The sequence below is a fragment of the Erinaceus europaeus genome, chromosome 8 (assembly GCF_950295315.1).
Source record: "Erinaceus europaeus chromosome 8, mEriEur2.1, whole genome shotgun sequence".
NCBI classification, from domain to species: domain Eukaryota; kingdom Metazoa; phylum Chordata; class Mammalia; order Eulipotyphla; family Erinaceidae; genus Erinaceus; species Erinaceus europaeus.
This window is the reverse complement of record NC_080169.1, coordinates 75,898,470-75,916,031: the sequence shown is the minus strand read 5'-3', so window position 1 is coordinate 75,916,031 and position 17,562 is coordinate 75,898,470. Positions and strand designations below refer to the sequence as shown.

The 17,562-nt window shown below is 38.2% G+C and overlaps 1 protein-coding gene across 3 annotated transcripts in view; it reads right to left on the bottom strand.

Annotated features, from left to right (window-relative positions):
- The window catches only part of BCAP29 (B cell receptor associated protein 29), a 41,903-nt gene extending 24,513 nt beyond the window's left edge, over window positions 1-17,390 (bottom strand). The window contains exons 1-4 of one of the 3 annotated variants that reach the window (XM_016190494.2): window positions 17,244-17,390; window positions 16,710-16,817; window positions 7,625-7,725; window positions 174-324 (exon numbers count right to left, since the gene is read on the bottom strand). In XM_016190494.2, the coding sequence (XP_016045980.1) occupies window positions 174-324; window positions 7,625-7,725; window positions 16,710-16,801 (344 nt within the window). In that variant the 5' untranslated portion in view covers window positions 16,802-16,817; window positions 17,244-17,390. Of the gene's footprint in view, window positions 1-173; window positions 325-7,624; window positions 7,726-16,709; window positions 16,818-17,007; window positions 17,116-17,214 lie in introns of those variants that run through there. The other 2 variants (XM_016190495.2, XM_060196401.1) reach the window with 2 other exon arrangements.
- Window positions 17,391-17,562: the final 172 nt, after the last annotated feature.

Here is a 17,562-nt window from a genome sequence, read left to right as displayed (position 1 = left end):
TCAAACCTACAAGTCATAACTATTACATGTTATTTGGGTATATCATCTGAATTTTATGAAGATGTAAGCCTATCAGAATATTAAAAAAAAAAAACCTACAGTATAGGTAAGGCAAAATGATAAAAATAAACACGTCATTTTTTAAAAAAAATTATGCCTTTTTAAAAACTTACAGCCAAAAAAATAAGGAGAATCCAGAAATGTAAAGATTTCTTTGAGACCTAAAAAGTTTCATCTGAATATGATCAAAGGAACCAGGTTTGCTGGCTGAACTCTTTTCAATGATAGGAGTAGAGGAATATTTCCTCACTTCTCTTACAGCATCTGTTAGAAAAAAATAAAAGACATTACTTTTAGAATATAACATTATTACTACTAAGATGGGAAGCAGCCTTAGAATCTTTTACTCTATACCTAATATGGTAAAATTCAGCCTATCATTATCCCACTGCAGTAATTCCAAGAAGCTATTCCCTTACTGTACTATCATTATATCATAATTGCTATCACTTTATTAAGAATTTTGAAATGTATTTGCCACATTTACACAGGTAACTAAAATGGTATTTGTTCTATGGTGGCACTGATTTCTCTCACTGACATATGCTACTGGAAATGCTTTTTTGATGTCTTTGGTTCAGGTGAGTCTCAGACTCAGGTGAAACCACTTCTTCCTAGAGAAAAACAAAGTTTTTCTAATAAGCATTGATAGTTACTTCTCTCTTAAGTCACTGGGGATTCTTCCAAGTCTTAGGAAAGGGATTTGTCTTCTACTGAGTTGCTGGAAAAGTCATGATGCACTTTTGTGTATAAAAAAAACATAGAAAAAAATGTCATATTTCTGACAACATAATATATCTTAAAGACTACTGAATACATAAGTCATCAGTATTCTTAGGAAGGATTTAATGCCATCCAGTAAGAGAACTGAAGTCATTTGAGTATTTTACTTTACTTTTAAAAAATTATTTTTACAACAGCTTTATTGAGATATAACTGACAGGGACCAGGTAGTGGTGCACCTGGTTGAGTGCACATGTTAAAATGTGCAAGGATCTGGGTTTAAGACCCTAGTCCCCATCTATAGGGGGAAAGCTTTGTGAGTGGTGAAGCAAGGCTGCAGTTATGTCTCTCTCCTTCTCTATCTCCCCTTACCCTCTCAATTTCTGGTTATCTCTTACCTAATAAATAAAGATAATAAAAAAAATTTAAAAAAGAACTTAAAAAAAAAAAAGATATATAAATGGCATACCAGAAAAATTCTTCCTTTAAAAGGCAAAATTCAGTGGTTTTGGGAATATTCACAAGTTGTGCAACCAACACCAATAAATAATTTCAGAAACTTTCATCAATCCCCAAAGACACTCAATGCAGTCTTCTTTTCTCCTAACTCCTGGAAACCACCAATATGCTCTCTATTTCTAGAAATTTACCTATTCTGGACATTTTACAAAAGTAGAATTATGTACTATGGATCTTGCTTACTCCATTTTGGCATGATGCTGTCATGGCTGAACTATGCTGTAGCATATATTAATACTTCACTATTTAATAACCAGGTAATATTCCACTGTATCTATTTATCAGCTGATGGGTATCTGGATTATTTCCACTTCTTAGTTATTATGAGTACTACTGCTATGACCATTCATGTACAAGTTTCTGTATCACCATGTTTTTCATTTTTTTTTTGTTTTTTTTTCTTTTTTTTTTTTTTTGTTTTTCATTTTTCTTGATATATACCTAAGAGAAATATTGTTGGGTGATATGGTAACTCTATGTTTAACTTTTGAGAAACTGTCACACTTTTTTCTGTAAAAACAGTTGTATCATTTCATATTTCCACAATTGGTGCATAATGGTTCCAATTACTCCACATCCTTAATACAAATCATTTTTTTTTATAATTAGTCATCCTAGTGGGTGTGTTTCATTGAGCTTGTGTTTTGTATTTCCTTGAATTTATTTTTATGTGCTTATTGATCCTTTGTATATAACCCTGGAAAAATCATCCTTTACCCTTTATGGAGAAACAGCTCATTGCTTTGCCATGCAGCACCACTTAAGTTTTTGCTCTGGTACTACATGGGGAGGATTGAGATGGCATTGGGGGAGCTCTGGTGCTGTGGTGACTCTCCCTCTCTTTTTCTATCTGAATATGTTGGCAGGTAGTGGTCTGCCTGAGACCCTGGAAACACTAAAAAAAGATTCTTTACCCATTATAAAATCATCCTTTATAAGTCTATTTCCAGATTGGGAATTATTTAATGAATGCTTAAGAGTTATATAAAACAACTCTTTTCTTTTAAAATATTATTTATTTATTTATTATTGGGTAGAGACAGAGAGAAATTGAGAGGGGAGAGGGAGACAGGGAGACAGAGAGGCAGAGAGACATCTGCAGCACTGCTTCACCACTCATGAAGCTTTCCCCTGGCAAGTGGGGACCAGGGGCCCTGCACTCCTGTGTACTGCAATGTGTGTGTTTAACCAGGTGTGCTACCGCCTGTTCCCCAAAACAACTCTTTAAGACACCACAGGGGAGTCGGGAGGTAGTGCAGCAGGTTAAGCACACGTGATATGAAGCACAAGGACTGGCCTACGGATCCCGGTTGGAGCTCCCAGCTCCTCACCTGCAGGGGAGTCACTTCACAGGTGGTGAAGCAGGTCTGCAGGTGTCTTTCTCTCCCCCTCTCTGTCTTCCCCATCTCTCTCCATATCTCTCTGTCCTATACAACAATGATGACATCAATAACAACAATAATAACTACAACAACAATGAAAAACAAGGGCAACAAAAGGGAAAATAAATATATAAAAAAATAAAACAAAGTAGTTGACAAAAAAAAAAAAGACACCACAGTGCCCAATATGTCTAGGAAAATTATAAGTAAAAACAAACAAACAAAAAAATTACCACAGCACTGGAGTTTCCTCAGTGGCACTGCATCACCAAGTGGTGTGCTGTAGCTTGTATCTTGTATCAGGGCTGCACATATGCCAATGCAGAATTCCTACCTGGTGAGTTGCTTCTCTTGTACCCTGAAGAAATTCTTTCCTACATTATATGTTACTAATCTTATATAAAATTAAGCTTATTTAGTACAAAATTTGCTTTTGGGAGACTTCATAAAATTTGAGCAAAATTTCTTTAAAAAAAAATCTGGATTAAGCAGGTAGGAAAATGGTTTAACTGGTTGAGTATAGGATTTTGTGTCTGAGGTTTCTGGCTCAATAGCCAACACTGCCTGTACTAGAGTGCTGTTCTGACTTGTATGTTATGTGTATGAGAGTGTGTCTCTTCTCTGCCTCATGTGAAATTATCTCTCATATGTAAGAAATAAAAATAAGGGGTAAATAAAATTCTCACCACTTAAAAATAATTTTTAAAAAAATGCAGGGATGAGATAGCACAAAGTCTTTTATGCAAAAAGACTTTCATACTTAAGGCATCCAAAGTCTCAGGTAAAATTCCCAGCACAATTACCCAGAGCTGAACAGTGCTCTGAAAAAAGCAAGAAGGGGGAAAATAAATTCTGTATAGTTTAAATAGCATTGATAATATCTGTTTTTGAAAACTATGGAATTTCATCTGAAATTTAATTTTATGCTTTTCTGAAGGGAGGCAGTCCCTGCCCCCAGCTTCAATATTGCCATGGGGGTAGAGAGATTTATAATAATTTTCTGTAATTATTTTTATTAATTAATTTATTTTTATTTATTTATTCCCTTTTGTTGCCCTTGTTATGTTATTATTGTAGTTATTATTGCTGTTGTTATTGATATCATAAAAATGAAAAGATACAATTAATCAAATGAACCCTGGTAGGTAGAAATAATTTAACAGAATAATTCTATAAAATTACAGAAAATTAGGAGTTGGACGGTAGCGCAGCAGGTTAAGAGCGCAAAGCGCAAGGACCTGCATAAGGATCCCAGTTCAAGCCCCTCCCTCCCCACCTGCAGGGGAGGGCCACTTCACAAGAGGTGAAGCAGGTCAGCAGGTGTCTATCTTTCTCTCCCCCTCTCTGTCTTCCCTTCCTCTCTCCATTTCTCTCTGTCCTATCAATGATGATGACAATAATAACTACAACACAAAACAACAATGGCAACAAAAGGAAATAAATAAATATTTAAAAAAAGAAAAAAAAATTAAAATTAAATAGTTAAATAAAAAAACTTCCATAGTCTTAACACTTATTGTCCCTTTGTCTTTTTCTAGATTGCCTTAACAGTTCAGTAAATATATGCCAACCATTAGAAATTCCCATGAATGCTATAATTCAGTTTCCTTGACAATCAGAATACTATACTTGGATTCACTATACAGAAATGTTGAAAATTAACCAGCAATATCAAAGAAGTTTATAAATGTAAGTGGTCTTTCAAGCTCACATATAGAATGAACTGTATGTATAATTACAAGGAGGCTATGTCTGAAAAGTGGGTGGGTCCAACAATAAGAAGAGGTTGTAATGTACAATTTTCTTTAAGCTATGTGTAAGTAGTCTTCAATCACTGAAAACAATTTCAAATTCCCGGGATGCCTTTCTGCTGACACAGAACATATTCCTGGCTTTCCTGCTTCCTTTCTATGTATTCCCTCCCACTAAGACATTCACAGATGCATATACCACCTAGCAACAATTATCTTATTAGAGAGACAACCAGAAGAACAAAATTCCATAGTTTGCCAGATAAGGGTTGAATATCTGGTGAGTACTGGTCTGATTTTTTCCCTTAGAATTGGAATTGGGATCCAGAGTTGGCTAATTATTATTTGCATAGTGCTGCAGTGATAACACTTTGAAGCTGTGTGGTGCCCATTTTTTTCTTAAAAAAAAAATATCAGAGATACTTTATAGATAAGCAGAGTGAAGCAGATCCAGGAAGAAATGCTAGGAAACAAAAAGGGTGTTTCTGTTCCAAGGACTAGTCTCTCCCTGGAGTTTGGCTGCTTACCTCCCTCACAAAGAAAAACGATTGCTACTCTGAAACAATCCTATATTTTATTAGAAATTTCCCTTTTGTGGTCCGGGAGGTGGCGCAGTGGATAAAGCATCAGACTCAGGCATGAGGTTCCTGAGTTCAATCCCTGGCAGCACATGTATCAGAGTGATGTCTGGCTCTTTTTCTCCCCTTCTATGTTTCTCATAAATAAATAAATAAATAAATAAATAAATAAATAAAATCTTTTAAAAATTTCCCTTTCTTCCTTAAATATGCCCAAGTTGGTTTCTGATATATGCAGCTAAAAGAACCTTGCCTACAGTTCCATTTCCTTATATGGTTAAGGTGGTTTTCAGTAGAAATTTCTATGATAATTTTAGAGTTAGAAGATGATAATACCAGCACAAGTAGGAGCAACAGAGGTCATTCTCTTGTCTCCCTTTATGTTGTAAATGGTAAACAAAACTCAAGAGAGATGAAATGTCATTCTATAAGTTACTTGTTTTCATTATTGGTGCTTAGTGCTTTCTCCTATGTGAACAGAGACTGAATCAATATGTACCATAAGATATATATTGACATTTAGAAAGAAGGCAAATACATATTTTTATTGGGGTGGAATTAATGGCTTACAGTAAAAACGGTTGTTGGTACTTATGTAAAACTCCTCAGTTTTCGACAAAACACTCTCACCCCCAGACTAGATCTTCCACCATCATGCACCTGGACCTGAAACTCTACTCCCACCCTCCACCCCAGATTCTTTTGCTTTGGTGCAATACACCAAAAAACCCAGTCCAAATTCTGCTTTGTGTTTCCCCTCCCTGTTCCTATTTCTCAACTTCTGTCCCTGAATGAGACTCTGATACAATTATCCCTTCATATCCTCTCAACTCAGCTGAACTCAATTAAAAAAAAAAATTATTAATATTTATTTATTCCCTTTTGTTGCCTTTTTTGTTTTATTGTTGTAGTTATTATTGTGGTTGTTACTGATGTCATCGTTGTTGGACAGACCAGAGAGAAATGGAGAGGAGGGGAAGACAGAGAGGGGGAGAGAAAGACAGATACCTGCAGACCTGCTTCACAGCCTGTGAAGCAACTCCCCTGCAGGTGGCTCAAACCGGAATCCTTATACCAGTCCTTGCGCTTTGTGCCACGTGCGCTTAACCCTCAGCTGACCTCATTTTATGAACAGGATTCTACATCAAATATTGGTAGTTTGAAAATCTAAAAGCAGCTTCCCCCCCCCCCCCACACACACACACAAAACAGTGGAATACATGGTGGTTATGCTCCAAAGGTGACTCCCATAAAAGCTAGTTAACTTAGCTCACCTGGATAATCTGTCTTTGTCATGACCCAAGGTTTTTTTTTTTTTTTTTTTTAAATATTTACTTATTTTCCCTTTTGTTGCCCTTGTTTTTTGTTGTTGTAGTTATTGTTGTTATTGATGTTATAGTTATTAAATAGGACAGAGAGAAAATAGAAAGAGGAGGGGAAGACAGAGAGGGGGAGAGAAAGACACCTGCAGACCTGTTTCACCACCTGTGAAGTGACTCCTTTACAGTTGGAGAGCTTGGGTCTCCAACTAGGATCCTTACGCAGGTCATTGTGCTTTGCACCACATGCACTTAACTTGCTGTGCTACCACCTGACTCCCATGACCCAAGTTCTAACCCAGCTCCAACCACCTTGGAGGAACCTATAGTCTCTTTCCATTACTCTCTTTATCTCTATCTGAAAAGATGGCCTGTGGTGAAGCCCCAACAGTGAAGATAGCAACATCAACAAAGATGAAGTGTCAACATGTTAATTTTAGGCAAGTCATTTAATCTCTTTGAGCTCAGTTACCTCTTTAAAACAAAACAAAACAAAAAACAAGGTAGTTATTACGATTCATGGAATTTCTGGGGCCAGGTGGTGGCGCACCTGGTTGAATGTACATGTCATAGTGTGCAAGCACCCATGTTTGAGTCCCTGGTCCCCACCTGCAAGGGGGAAAGCTAGCAAGTGGTGAATCAGGGGTGCAGGTGTTTCTCTCTGTCTCTCTCCCTTCCTATTACCCCTTTCCCTCTCAATTTCTGGCTTTCTCTATCCAATAAATAAATAAATATTAAAACAATTTTAAAGATTCATGGAATTTCTGGTTTGACAAATTTTCTTCTAATTTCTAAGATACTTTTTATGCAAATTTCAAACATCTGCGAAATTAGTACAGTAAATATCCATATTTCTTCCACCTAGACTTAACAATGTTAACATTTTGCTAAAATTGCTTTATTATTTCCAGCCATCTGAAAGTTAGTTAAAAATGTCATGATATTTTAAGCCTAAATATCTCAGCATACAACTTCTAAAAATGACATGTATCTATATACTAGGCGCTGGTAAACTTTTTCTATAACTGGCAGTTAGTAAATGGTTTCTTTTTAACTATTTCACTATGTAGTTTTCTGTGAAAACAGGCACAAGTAATATGTAAACAAATGGGCATGATTTACATTCTCAAAGCACTTTATTTACAAAACCTATATACCAATACGTTTATTATCATAATCAATGTACTATCTAGTCAAATGTCTATCAACAGCAACGTCAACTCAATTAATTAAAAACTAATGAATTCATTCTTAAGAATTACATGTAGTCAAACGAGGAACCAAGTACTTACCTAGAAATAGAACAATCAGTAGGACTATAATAGTAAGAAAAGCCTTGTTCCAGAAACTTGCAATTTTACCCCACACATTAAATGAAAAAATCTTCTGCCATCTGTAAAGTAATAGATATAAAAATCAATATGTTTTGAAATGCTATATAAAAATCAAATTAACATTTTGGTGACTGTGTAGTAAGTTTAAAGAATTATAGAAATGACTTTTACTTTTTTGTAGTGTATAGATATATCCATGGGTGGAGACTTGGGGGGATCAGAACACTAATCCACAACTTAAGATATATATATATAATTTTATTTATTCCCTTTTTGTTGCCCTTGTTTTATTGTTGTAGTTATTATTATTGTTGTTATTGATGGATAGGACATTACTGGATAGGACAGAGAGAAATGGAAAGAGATGGGGAAGACAGAGAGGGGGAGAGAAAGATAGACACCTGCAGACCTGCTTTACCGCTTGTGAAGAGATTCCTCTGCAGGTGGGGAGTCGGGGGCTCGAACCAGAATCCTTATGCCAGTCCTTGTGCTTAACCTGCCATGTGCACTTAACCCACTGTGCTACCGCTGTCTCTCCATGATATTCTTTCTTGTTTTTATCTTTTTCATCTTGTGGTGCATGACATCAAACCCTGAGCCTCATGCATGTGTTATACTACTGAGTCAACTTTATTTTTATTTTGGAGGTGAGGGGGGAAATACCAGAGCAACACTACACCATTTGTGATGTTCTATTTTTTTTTTTTTTTGCCTTCATGGTTATTGCTGGGGCTCAGTGCCTGCACCATGAATCCACTGCTCCTGGAGGCTATTTTTTAATTCCCCCTTTTGTTGCCCTTGTTGTTGTAGCCTTGTTCTAGTTATTATTGTTGTTGTTGATGTCGTTTTGTTGTTGGATAGGACAGAGAGAAATGGAGAGAGGAGGGGAAGACAGAGAGGGAGAAAGATAAGACACCTGCAGACCTGCTTCACCGCCTGTGAAGCGAATCCCATGCAGGTGGGGAGCCGGGGGCTAGAACCTGGATCCTTAGACTGATCCTTGCACTTTGCGCCAAGTGCACTTGCTGTGCTACCACCCAGCCCCCCTATTTTTTTAAATGCATTACAGGAAATTGAACCCAGAGTCTCACTGATGCAAGTTCTGCACTCTGTTGCTAATCCATCACTACCGCCCAAGAAATTTAATTTTTTTAAATGTTAGAGAAAACATGAGGATGATTTATGAAGGAGCAATTTTCAAATTTAAAATAATTTGACATTTGATAGTGCTTTATGGCTTATGTATAGTTACCTAAAAATAACTGTTCACGGGGCTGGGTGATGGCACACCTGGTTAAGCACACACATTACAGTGCACAAGGACTTGGGTTCAAGCTCCCAGTCCCCACCTGCCTAAGGAAACCTTCACAAGTAGTGAAGCAGGGCTGCAGGTGTCTGTCTGTCTCTCTCCCTCTATCTCCCTCTATCTCCCTCTCCCCTCTCAATTTTTCTCTGTATCTAAAAATAAAATAAATAAATATATTTAAAAAATATTTTTAAACCTTAAAATGCATCAAAACTTTAAATGAAGTTCTTTAAGAAAAATTCTGGGAGTCGGGTTGTAGCTCAGCGGGTTAAGTGCAGGTGGCACAAAGCACAAGGACTGGCATAAGGATCCCGGTTCGAGCCCTGGCTCCCCACCTGCAGGGGAGTCGCTTCACAGGCGGTGAAGCAGGTCTGCAGGTGTCTATCTTTCTCTCCCCCTCTCTGTCTTCCCCTCCTCTCTCCATTTCTCTCTGTCCTATCCAACAACGACGACATCAATAACTACAACAATAAAGCAACAAGGGCAACAAAAGGGAATAAATAAATAAATATAAAATAAAATTAAAAAAAAGAAAAAAAAGAAAAAAAAAGAAAAATACAATTCTTTGTTTTTAAACAAGGTAGTAGCTCAAAAATCTATTGGTCTAGAAATTAGCAGCATTCCAGGAATAAGGGATCCAACTCTGTATACTATTTATTTTAATTTCCTTATATTTACATTATTCATTCTAATTCAACAGTATTTATTTTTATATAGTATACTTACAGCATCTACTCCATGAAACAGAACTTTTCTATATTCACTTTGAGGGAATGTTAAAAAAAAAAAAAAAAGAAAAAACACTGAAGGCCAAAAACCCATATGGGGCAGGGAGTGTATGCTGCTATTGTGTGGCCCAGTTCTCAACAATATTTATTTTTATATAGTATACTTTCAGCATCTATCCATGAAACAGAATATTTCTATATTTACTTTGAGGGAATTGTTTAAAAAAAAAAAACAAAACACTGAAGGCCAAAAACTCATATGGGGCAGGGAGTGTAACTTGCTGTTGTGTGGCCCAGTTGGAAGCCTTGGCATCACTTGGGAGTACCATCACACTGGGAGAAACTCCAGAGCTATTTATCTGAATGAAAAAGTTGGACTGGAGTGGTTAAAATGCTCATGCACAAGATCCTAGTTCCATAAAAAAATAAAAATAAAAAATATTTATATATATATATATATATACACACACACACATATATATATATGTCAGGATATTTATTATATATGTAAAATGAAATTCAAGAATCTTAAATATATATCTTCATGAATTTTTACATTGCATATTCCTACATGATTACCACTCAAATTAAGATTAAAACACTGGGGAAATGAAGTGAGGAAATAGTCTGAGTAGTATAAGCAAAGACAGAAAGTTAAAAAAGAGTGGACTAAGGGTGGGGGAGACAGCAAAATGACTCTGCAAAAGAATTTCATGTCTGAGACACCAGAAGTCCCAAATGCAATACCCTGCACTACTCCATAAACCAGAACTGAGCAGTGCTTTGGTAAAAGGAAAAAAGGTAAAAAAAAAAGGTGATAAAGAGCAAAGCATGACAAAGTAATCCAACATAAAACTGGAAAGATAAACTTTATATCATTGTAAGTGAATTTTAAATAAATTACACAGAGTTAAAATGAGTTAATACATACTTAGAAGTCCTAGTACTTAATCTTTAAATAAAAATCTTACAAATAAGTCTGAAAATAGCTCTAAGTTAAACTCGAAGTTAGGGAGACAGAAGTAGACATAGGTAATAAAGTTCCTCTTGCCTCTGTGTTTCCAGTTTCAAGGCTGAAATTCAAATATTATATCGCAGACTTTTTAATTTATTATCTTTTTTTATTGCCACCAGAGTTATGTTTGGGGCTCATTAATGGCACTAAGAATCCCCCCTTTTTATTTCTAATTTATTTTTAATAAGTAGGGCAGAGAGAAACTGAGACAGGACAGGAATATTAAGAGAAAGGGAGATAAAGAGAGACACCTGCAGACTGGATTCACCACTCCTGAAGCAGACCCCCTGCAGGTAGAGATCAAGGGCTCAAACATAGGTCCTTGTGCTGGGTAATATGTGTGCTTAACAGAATGCACCAATGCCTGGCCCTCCCATCACAAACTTTTTATATTTTTAGAAATAGAATGTGACAACATTCTGATCTAGGTCCAGACATTAATTAATATAAATTCCTATTTCTTCAAAGGCTAGCATAAAGGGCCCTCTTAGAGGCAACAACTGGTAGTTCATAACAAAATGCAACTCAAAGAACAACAGCTAAAATGAGAGCCCTCATTCATTCTCTACCATGATTCTACAGTTCTTTACATCTTCACTCATTTAATGACAATTACTATCTGGAATGGAAACTAGAATCACCTCCATTTTACAGATAGGAGAAACTGGCCACAGATGGTAAATAATTTGTTCAAATGAATACAGTAACATGTATAGTTGATAAATAATCCCAAAAGTTCAGACTTCTGAGCATGTGTTATGCTCACAGTGGGTTAAATGAGATAAGAATAGCCAAAGTAAAAGAAGTCTGAAACCTTTTTTTTTGAAGATTATGGTCAGACATAAAAGATAAAATGATGTTGGTATATACAATAAGGTCATATTACAAATAATTTGTGTGCCTATATATCATGTTTTCTCATTGTATATTTATACATGAGCGTACGCTTACATGATGTGTGTACATAATACATATATACCAGACAGCAGTGTGGTCAGGATAGGAAAAGCATTCATCAGGAAGAAAATTATTATTTATAGATTAGTTTGACTGAGACAAGAGCAACTGACAAAAATATCTAGTTTTGCATTCTAAGTTAAAAAAAATTAATGGCTTATGAAGGGGGCTGGGCGGTAGCACAGCAGGTTAAGTGCACATTGTGCGAAGCCGAAGGACCCATCACTCAAGGATCCTAGTTCAAGCCCCTGGCTCCCCACCTGCAGGGAGGTTTCTGTTCACCTCTACAATGCTATTCCCCTGACAGAAATGGAGTCGTTTACAGACACTGACCATTGAAATATGGCCATTAGATAAAAAGATAGGGGGAGATGTTGGGAAATTGTGAGGATATGGTTGAGCTTGGCAGGGCTTGACCTGAGGAGTGTGTCTATCCTGTCAGTCTCTCTCTACCGAGAGGTTGAGCAAGAAGGGACAGAAGTAATCCCAAAGGTGTGCCCTGTCTTATCAGACTTGCTGCCTCACAAAATACCCGCATTCCTGATACTATGGCCTATCTACATAATCATTGTTTTGCCTGAAAGATCCCCACCCATTCCACTCCTTTGATCTACCTTCTTTCTACCCTCAAGAACCTCCCTGCCTGCAGGGCAGTATTATTAATCCTACCAGTTAAAACCCTCACAACAGTTGCTAAGGAAGTTCCTACTTTTCCTAGCCCTTTTGCCTTTCTCCGCTCCTTTCCAAACCATGTCAAGCCATTTCCGTTTCTGACTTGCCACTTCCGGGTCCAAATTTTAAAAGCCTTGACTCTCTGATCATTAAAGAATAGAACTGCCTCACCACCACGAGCTCTGCTCATGAGTCATCTCCCTCACATTGCTGAGTGACTAGCAGCCCAGGCTGGCTCCAATTGTGTTCTCTCCAACCAAGAGAGTATGCACCCGGGAAGAGGCACTCCCACACTAGCCTGGCACCTGCTCCACACAGGAAGATCATGCATGGTAAGTAGTGCTGTGGTGGCTCTCTCCTCTCTCAAAACAAAACAAACAATCCCAATAAGTTAGGCTGAGGAGGTTGCTAAGAGGTGTGAGGTCATGGGCTAATTTTTTGAAAGGAGGAGGCACATAAAAGGGGAATTAGGAGGTGGAGAAGAAAGAAGAGCAGAAGGCTGAAAGTCTTCACTCTTGTCTAGCACCTGCCACAGAACTGACTGTCACTTTCCCTTTCTGAATCTTTAAACCTATGATATGCTGACAAATAGAATAAGTTAGACAAATTTATCTTTTTTTTTCTTTAGTAGAAGTAATTTTTTCTTTAGTCTAAGTGAAAAAAATAAGTGATGGTATAGTTAGCAGAACAGGGTCAGAAGTGAATAGAAATCCAGATAATAGAAAGCAAATGAAAAGTGGTGAAAAGCTGCCTGGATACTGAACCAAAGTGAAAACCCATAAGCCTTTTTAAGCACTGAGATGGCATAATGGAGGACAGAAAATGGGGAAATAGCATAATGGATATACATTAAACACTTATGCAAGAGCCCCAAAGTCTCAGATTCAATCCCTCATACCACCATAAACCAGAGCTGAGTAAAAATCAAACAAAAATATATGACCTCAGTTGGTTATCTCTAGGATCTCACTTTTGAGACATTTTCTTTTATGCAACAAGAACAAAAGCTTTGCAACATTCTTAATAAAAGTGTATTTCATCAGTCTTACTATCAATGTTCAGTATCTAAAAGTGAACTAGTTAAGTGAGTTACGACAGAAGTAACATAAGGGGGAACTATTATAGGAGGTGAGGCTACAGAACAACAGCAGCTGTGTTTCTCGCCTCTCCTCTCCCTGGTCAGCTAGGAATACCAAAGGAGACCACCTGAGACTTCAACAAGATGGGACTAGAACGACTTCAGTAACCCACCAAATCACTGGTCAGTGCAAATACTTGTGGCTAGTGGACAGAGAGGAGCCTAGGGAGAAATTAAGTGGCTGGTAACAGTCTGGCAGTTTACCAATTGAGACACCACCTCCAGTCTATTTCACCAACAAAACAATGGCGGAAGGGAGGAGAGATTGGAGTCTATATATAGCAAACCTACAGCCAACATCATACTCAATGGTGAAAAACTGGAAGCATTTCCCCTCAGATCAGGTACTAGACAGGGCTGCCCACTATCACCATTACTATTCAACATAGTGTTGGAAGTTCTTGCCATAGCAATCAGGCAGGAGCAAGGAATTAAAGGGACACAGATTGGAAGAGAAGAAGTCAAACTCTCCCTATTTGCAGATGACATGATAGTATACATAGAAAAACCTAAGGAATCCAGCAAGAAGCTTTTGGAAATCATCAAGCAATACAGTAACATGTCAGGCTACAAAATTAACATTCAAAAGTCAGTGGCAGTCCTCTATGCAAACACTAAATTAGAAGAACATGAAATCCAGAAATCAATTCCTTTTACTAAAGCAACAAAAACAATAAAATACCTAGGAATAAACCTAACCAAAGAAGTAAAAGACTTGTATACTTGTATACTAAAAATTATACAATTATCCAGTACTCAAGGAAATTGAAAAGAAACAAAGAAGTGGAAAGATATTCCATGTTCATGGATTAGAAGAATTAACATCATCAAAATGAATATACTACCCAGAGCCATCTATAAATTTAATACTATCCTCATCAAGATCCCTACCACACTTTTTAGGAGAATAGAACAAATGATACAAATGTTTACTGGGAACCAGAAAGGACCTAGAATTGCCAAAACAATCTTGAGAAGAAAGAACAGAACCGGAGGCATCACACTCCCAGATCTCAAATTGTTTTATAGGGCTACTGTAATCAAAACTGCTTGGTACTGTAACATGAATAGACACACTGACCAGTGGAATAGAATTGAGAGCCCAGAAGTGAGCCCCCACACCTATGGACATCTAATCTTTGACAAAGGGGCCCAGACTATTACATGGGGAAAGCAGAGTCTCTTCAACAAATGGTGTTGGAAACAATGGGTTGAAACATGCAGAAGAATGAAACTGAACCACTACATTTCACCAAATACAAAAGTAAATTCCAAGTGGATCAAGGACTTGGATGTTAAACCACAAACTATCAGATACTTAGAGGAAAATATTGGCATAACTCTTTTCCACACATAAATTTTAAAGATATCTTTAATGAAATTAATCCAATTACAAAGAAGACTAAGGCAAGCATAAACCTATGGGACTACATCAAGTTAAAAAGCTTCTGCAGAGCAAAAGAAACCACTACCCAAACCAAGAAACCCCCCACAGAATGGGAGAAAATCTTTACATGCCATACATCAGACAAGAGGCTAATAACCAAAATATATAAATAGCTTGCCAAACTCAACCACAAGAAAACAAATAACCCCATCCAAAAATGGGGAGAGGACATGGACAGAATATTCAGCACAGAAGAGATTCAAAAGGCCCAGAAACACATGAAAAAAAAAATGCTCCAAGTCTCTGATTGTCAGAGAAATGCAAATAAAGACAACAATGAAATACCACTTCATCCTGTGAGAATATCATACATCAGAAAAGGCAACAGCAGCAAATGCTGGAGAGGTTGGGGGGGGTCAAAGGAACCCTCCTACACTGCTGGTAGGAATGTCAATTGGTCCAACCTCTGTGAAGAACAGTCTGGAGAACTCTCACAAGGCTAGAAATGGACCTACCCTATGATCCTATAATTCATCTCCTGGGGATATATCCTAAGGAACCTAACACATGCATCCAAAATGATCTGTGTGTACATATGTTCTTAGCAGCACAATTTGTAATAGCCAAAACCTGGAAGCAACCCAGGTGTCCAACAACAGATGAGTGTCTGAGCAAGTTGTGGTATATATATGATGGAATACTACTCAGCTATAAAAAATGGTGACTTCACAGTTTTCAGAGAATCTTGGAGGTTGAAAAATTCATGTTAACTGAAATAAGTCAGAAACAGAAGGATGAATATGGGATGATCTCACTCTTAGGCAGAAGTTGAAAATCAAGATCAGAAGAGAAAACACAAGTAGAACCTGAACTGAAATTGGTGTATTGCACCAAAGTAAAATACTTTGGGGTGGGGAGAATACAGGTCCAAAAAGGATGTCAGAGGACCTAGTGGGGGTTGTATTATTATATGGAAAATTGGGAAATGTTATGCATGTACTAATGATTGTATTTACTGCTGAATGTAAAACATTAATTCCCCAATAAAGAAATTTTTAAAAAGTAACATAAGTCCACACTAATTAAAACATTTAATATTTAAAGAACTTTGATGGTCTTTGACTGAGGGTCAGATGCTAATCTATGGTTCTGGTAAGTTTTCATATTTAGCACTTTTAATGCACACTCGCTAATTTTCCCCTTCAGTGTGTGTGTGTGTGTGTGTGTGTGTGTGTGTGTGTAACACACACACACACACACACACACACAGAACGAGCAGCGAAATTGCCACATAGCACTAATGAAACTTTTTCTTAGTTACTTAAGGCCCAAGCAAAGGCTCTTTTATTGGCTTGAGTTTCTAAACTGTCATTCTGTTGACCCAATGAAACACTCCTTGCTGTGCTATGAACGTAATTTATCTATTGACGCTGATCTAATTTGCTACTCTAATTCTGGGCAATGAAACAAACGGCAAAAGGCGATGAAAACTCATGAATTAAAAATATTATCGTTTTATTATATTGTGTCTGTAATTCACACTCCCAAAAGAAGTTTTGGTAGGAAAAACTTTTAAAAGTGTGTGTGTGTGTGTGTGGGGGGGGGGGTGTGTGTGTGGAGCAAAAGTTATCTAACATGTACACATAATAAAAAAGTTTTCTATAAACCAATGTGTTCATATGGTCGTTATTAATTTATGTCTTAAAAAGTAACTTTTATATAATCAACACTCAAAACTTCACGCTTACGAAAACTTCCTCATATCATACTAAGTAGTATTAAGGAGTTAATCATCATATATTTATTACTACCATAACGTTTTGTTTTCGATGTTGCCTACCTCTGAGGAGGAATAAAAGGGAGACAGAAGAGTAAAATGAGTCCTATTTCAGCATAAAGAAAGGTTGCAACTGCTGCCCACTGGAGTGTCATTTTTCTTTCTTCACACCTAAATAGAAAAACACTTTCACTTTCTGCCTTTCAAAGAAAACGGAGTTCAAGACCTCAAGAGGTGCACGTTTTCCTCGGGGGGGTGGGGGTGGGGGGTGGGGGGGCGCTCCTCCCCAAACTGGAGACGTCCCCCTTAACCCGAGGAGAAAGATGGGGTCAGAGGTGGGCCCAGAGGCCCGCAACTCCACCTCCCAGGCGGGCCAGGGACGTGCTTTCCATCCAGTTTTGGGGCGACTGCAGCCTGAAGCCACGGTCTCCGCTAACGCCTGCGCCCAGGAGCCCCACTCGCTTGGCCAACGCGCCGCAGGTCCTGGACCCACGCGCCGGGAAGGACCGGGGCCTGCTCCCCGAGGCCCAACCGCGCAGGAAGCGGGGCGACCCCGCGTTCCACGCACCTCGGCCCCCCGCTCGCGCTGCATCTTACCCCGCCTGCGGCCCGCCTGGCTCCCCGCGCTCCTCCGCGGACGCTGACGTGCGGGACGTCAGACAGGCGCCGGGGCGGGCGCGCGGGCAGCGCCCCTCCCCCACTGGGCTCCGACCGGGGCGAGGCCTCCCAAGGCGCTGAGATGACGATTAGCAGTTAATTGCTTGCTAATTGATGGTGGAGTTTGAGGGGGTGACTCAGACTTTTCTACCAGAAGCTGGGGGCTCCCGGGTGCAACTTCTTCAAAGCACTGACTGAGAGTCTAATAAGTGTGGTTTAGATAGGAGTGTGGGGCTGCTGAATCAACATTTATGCGAGG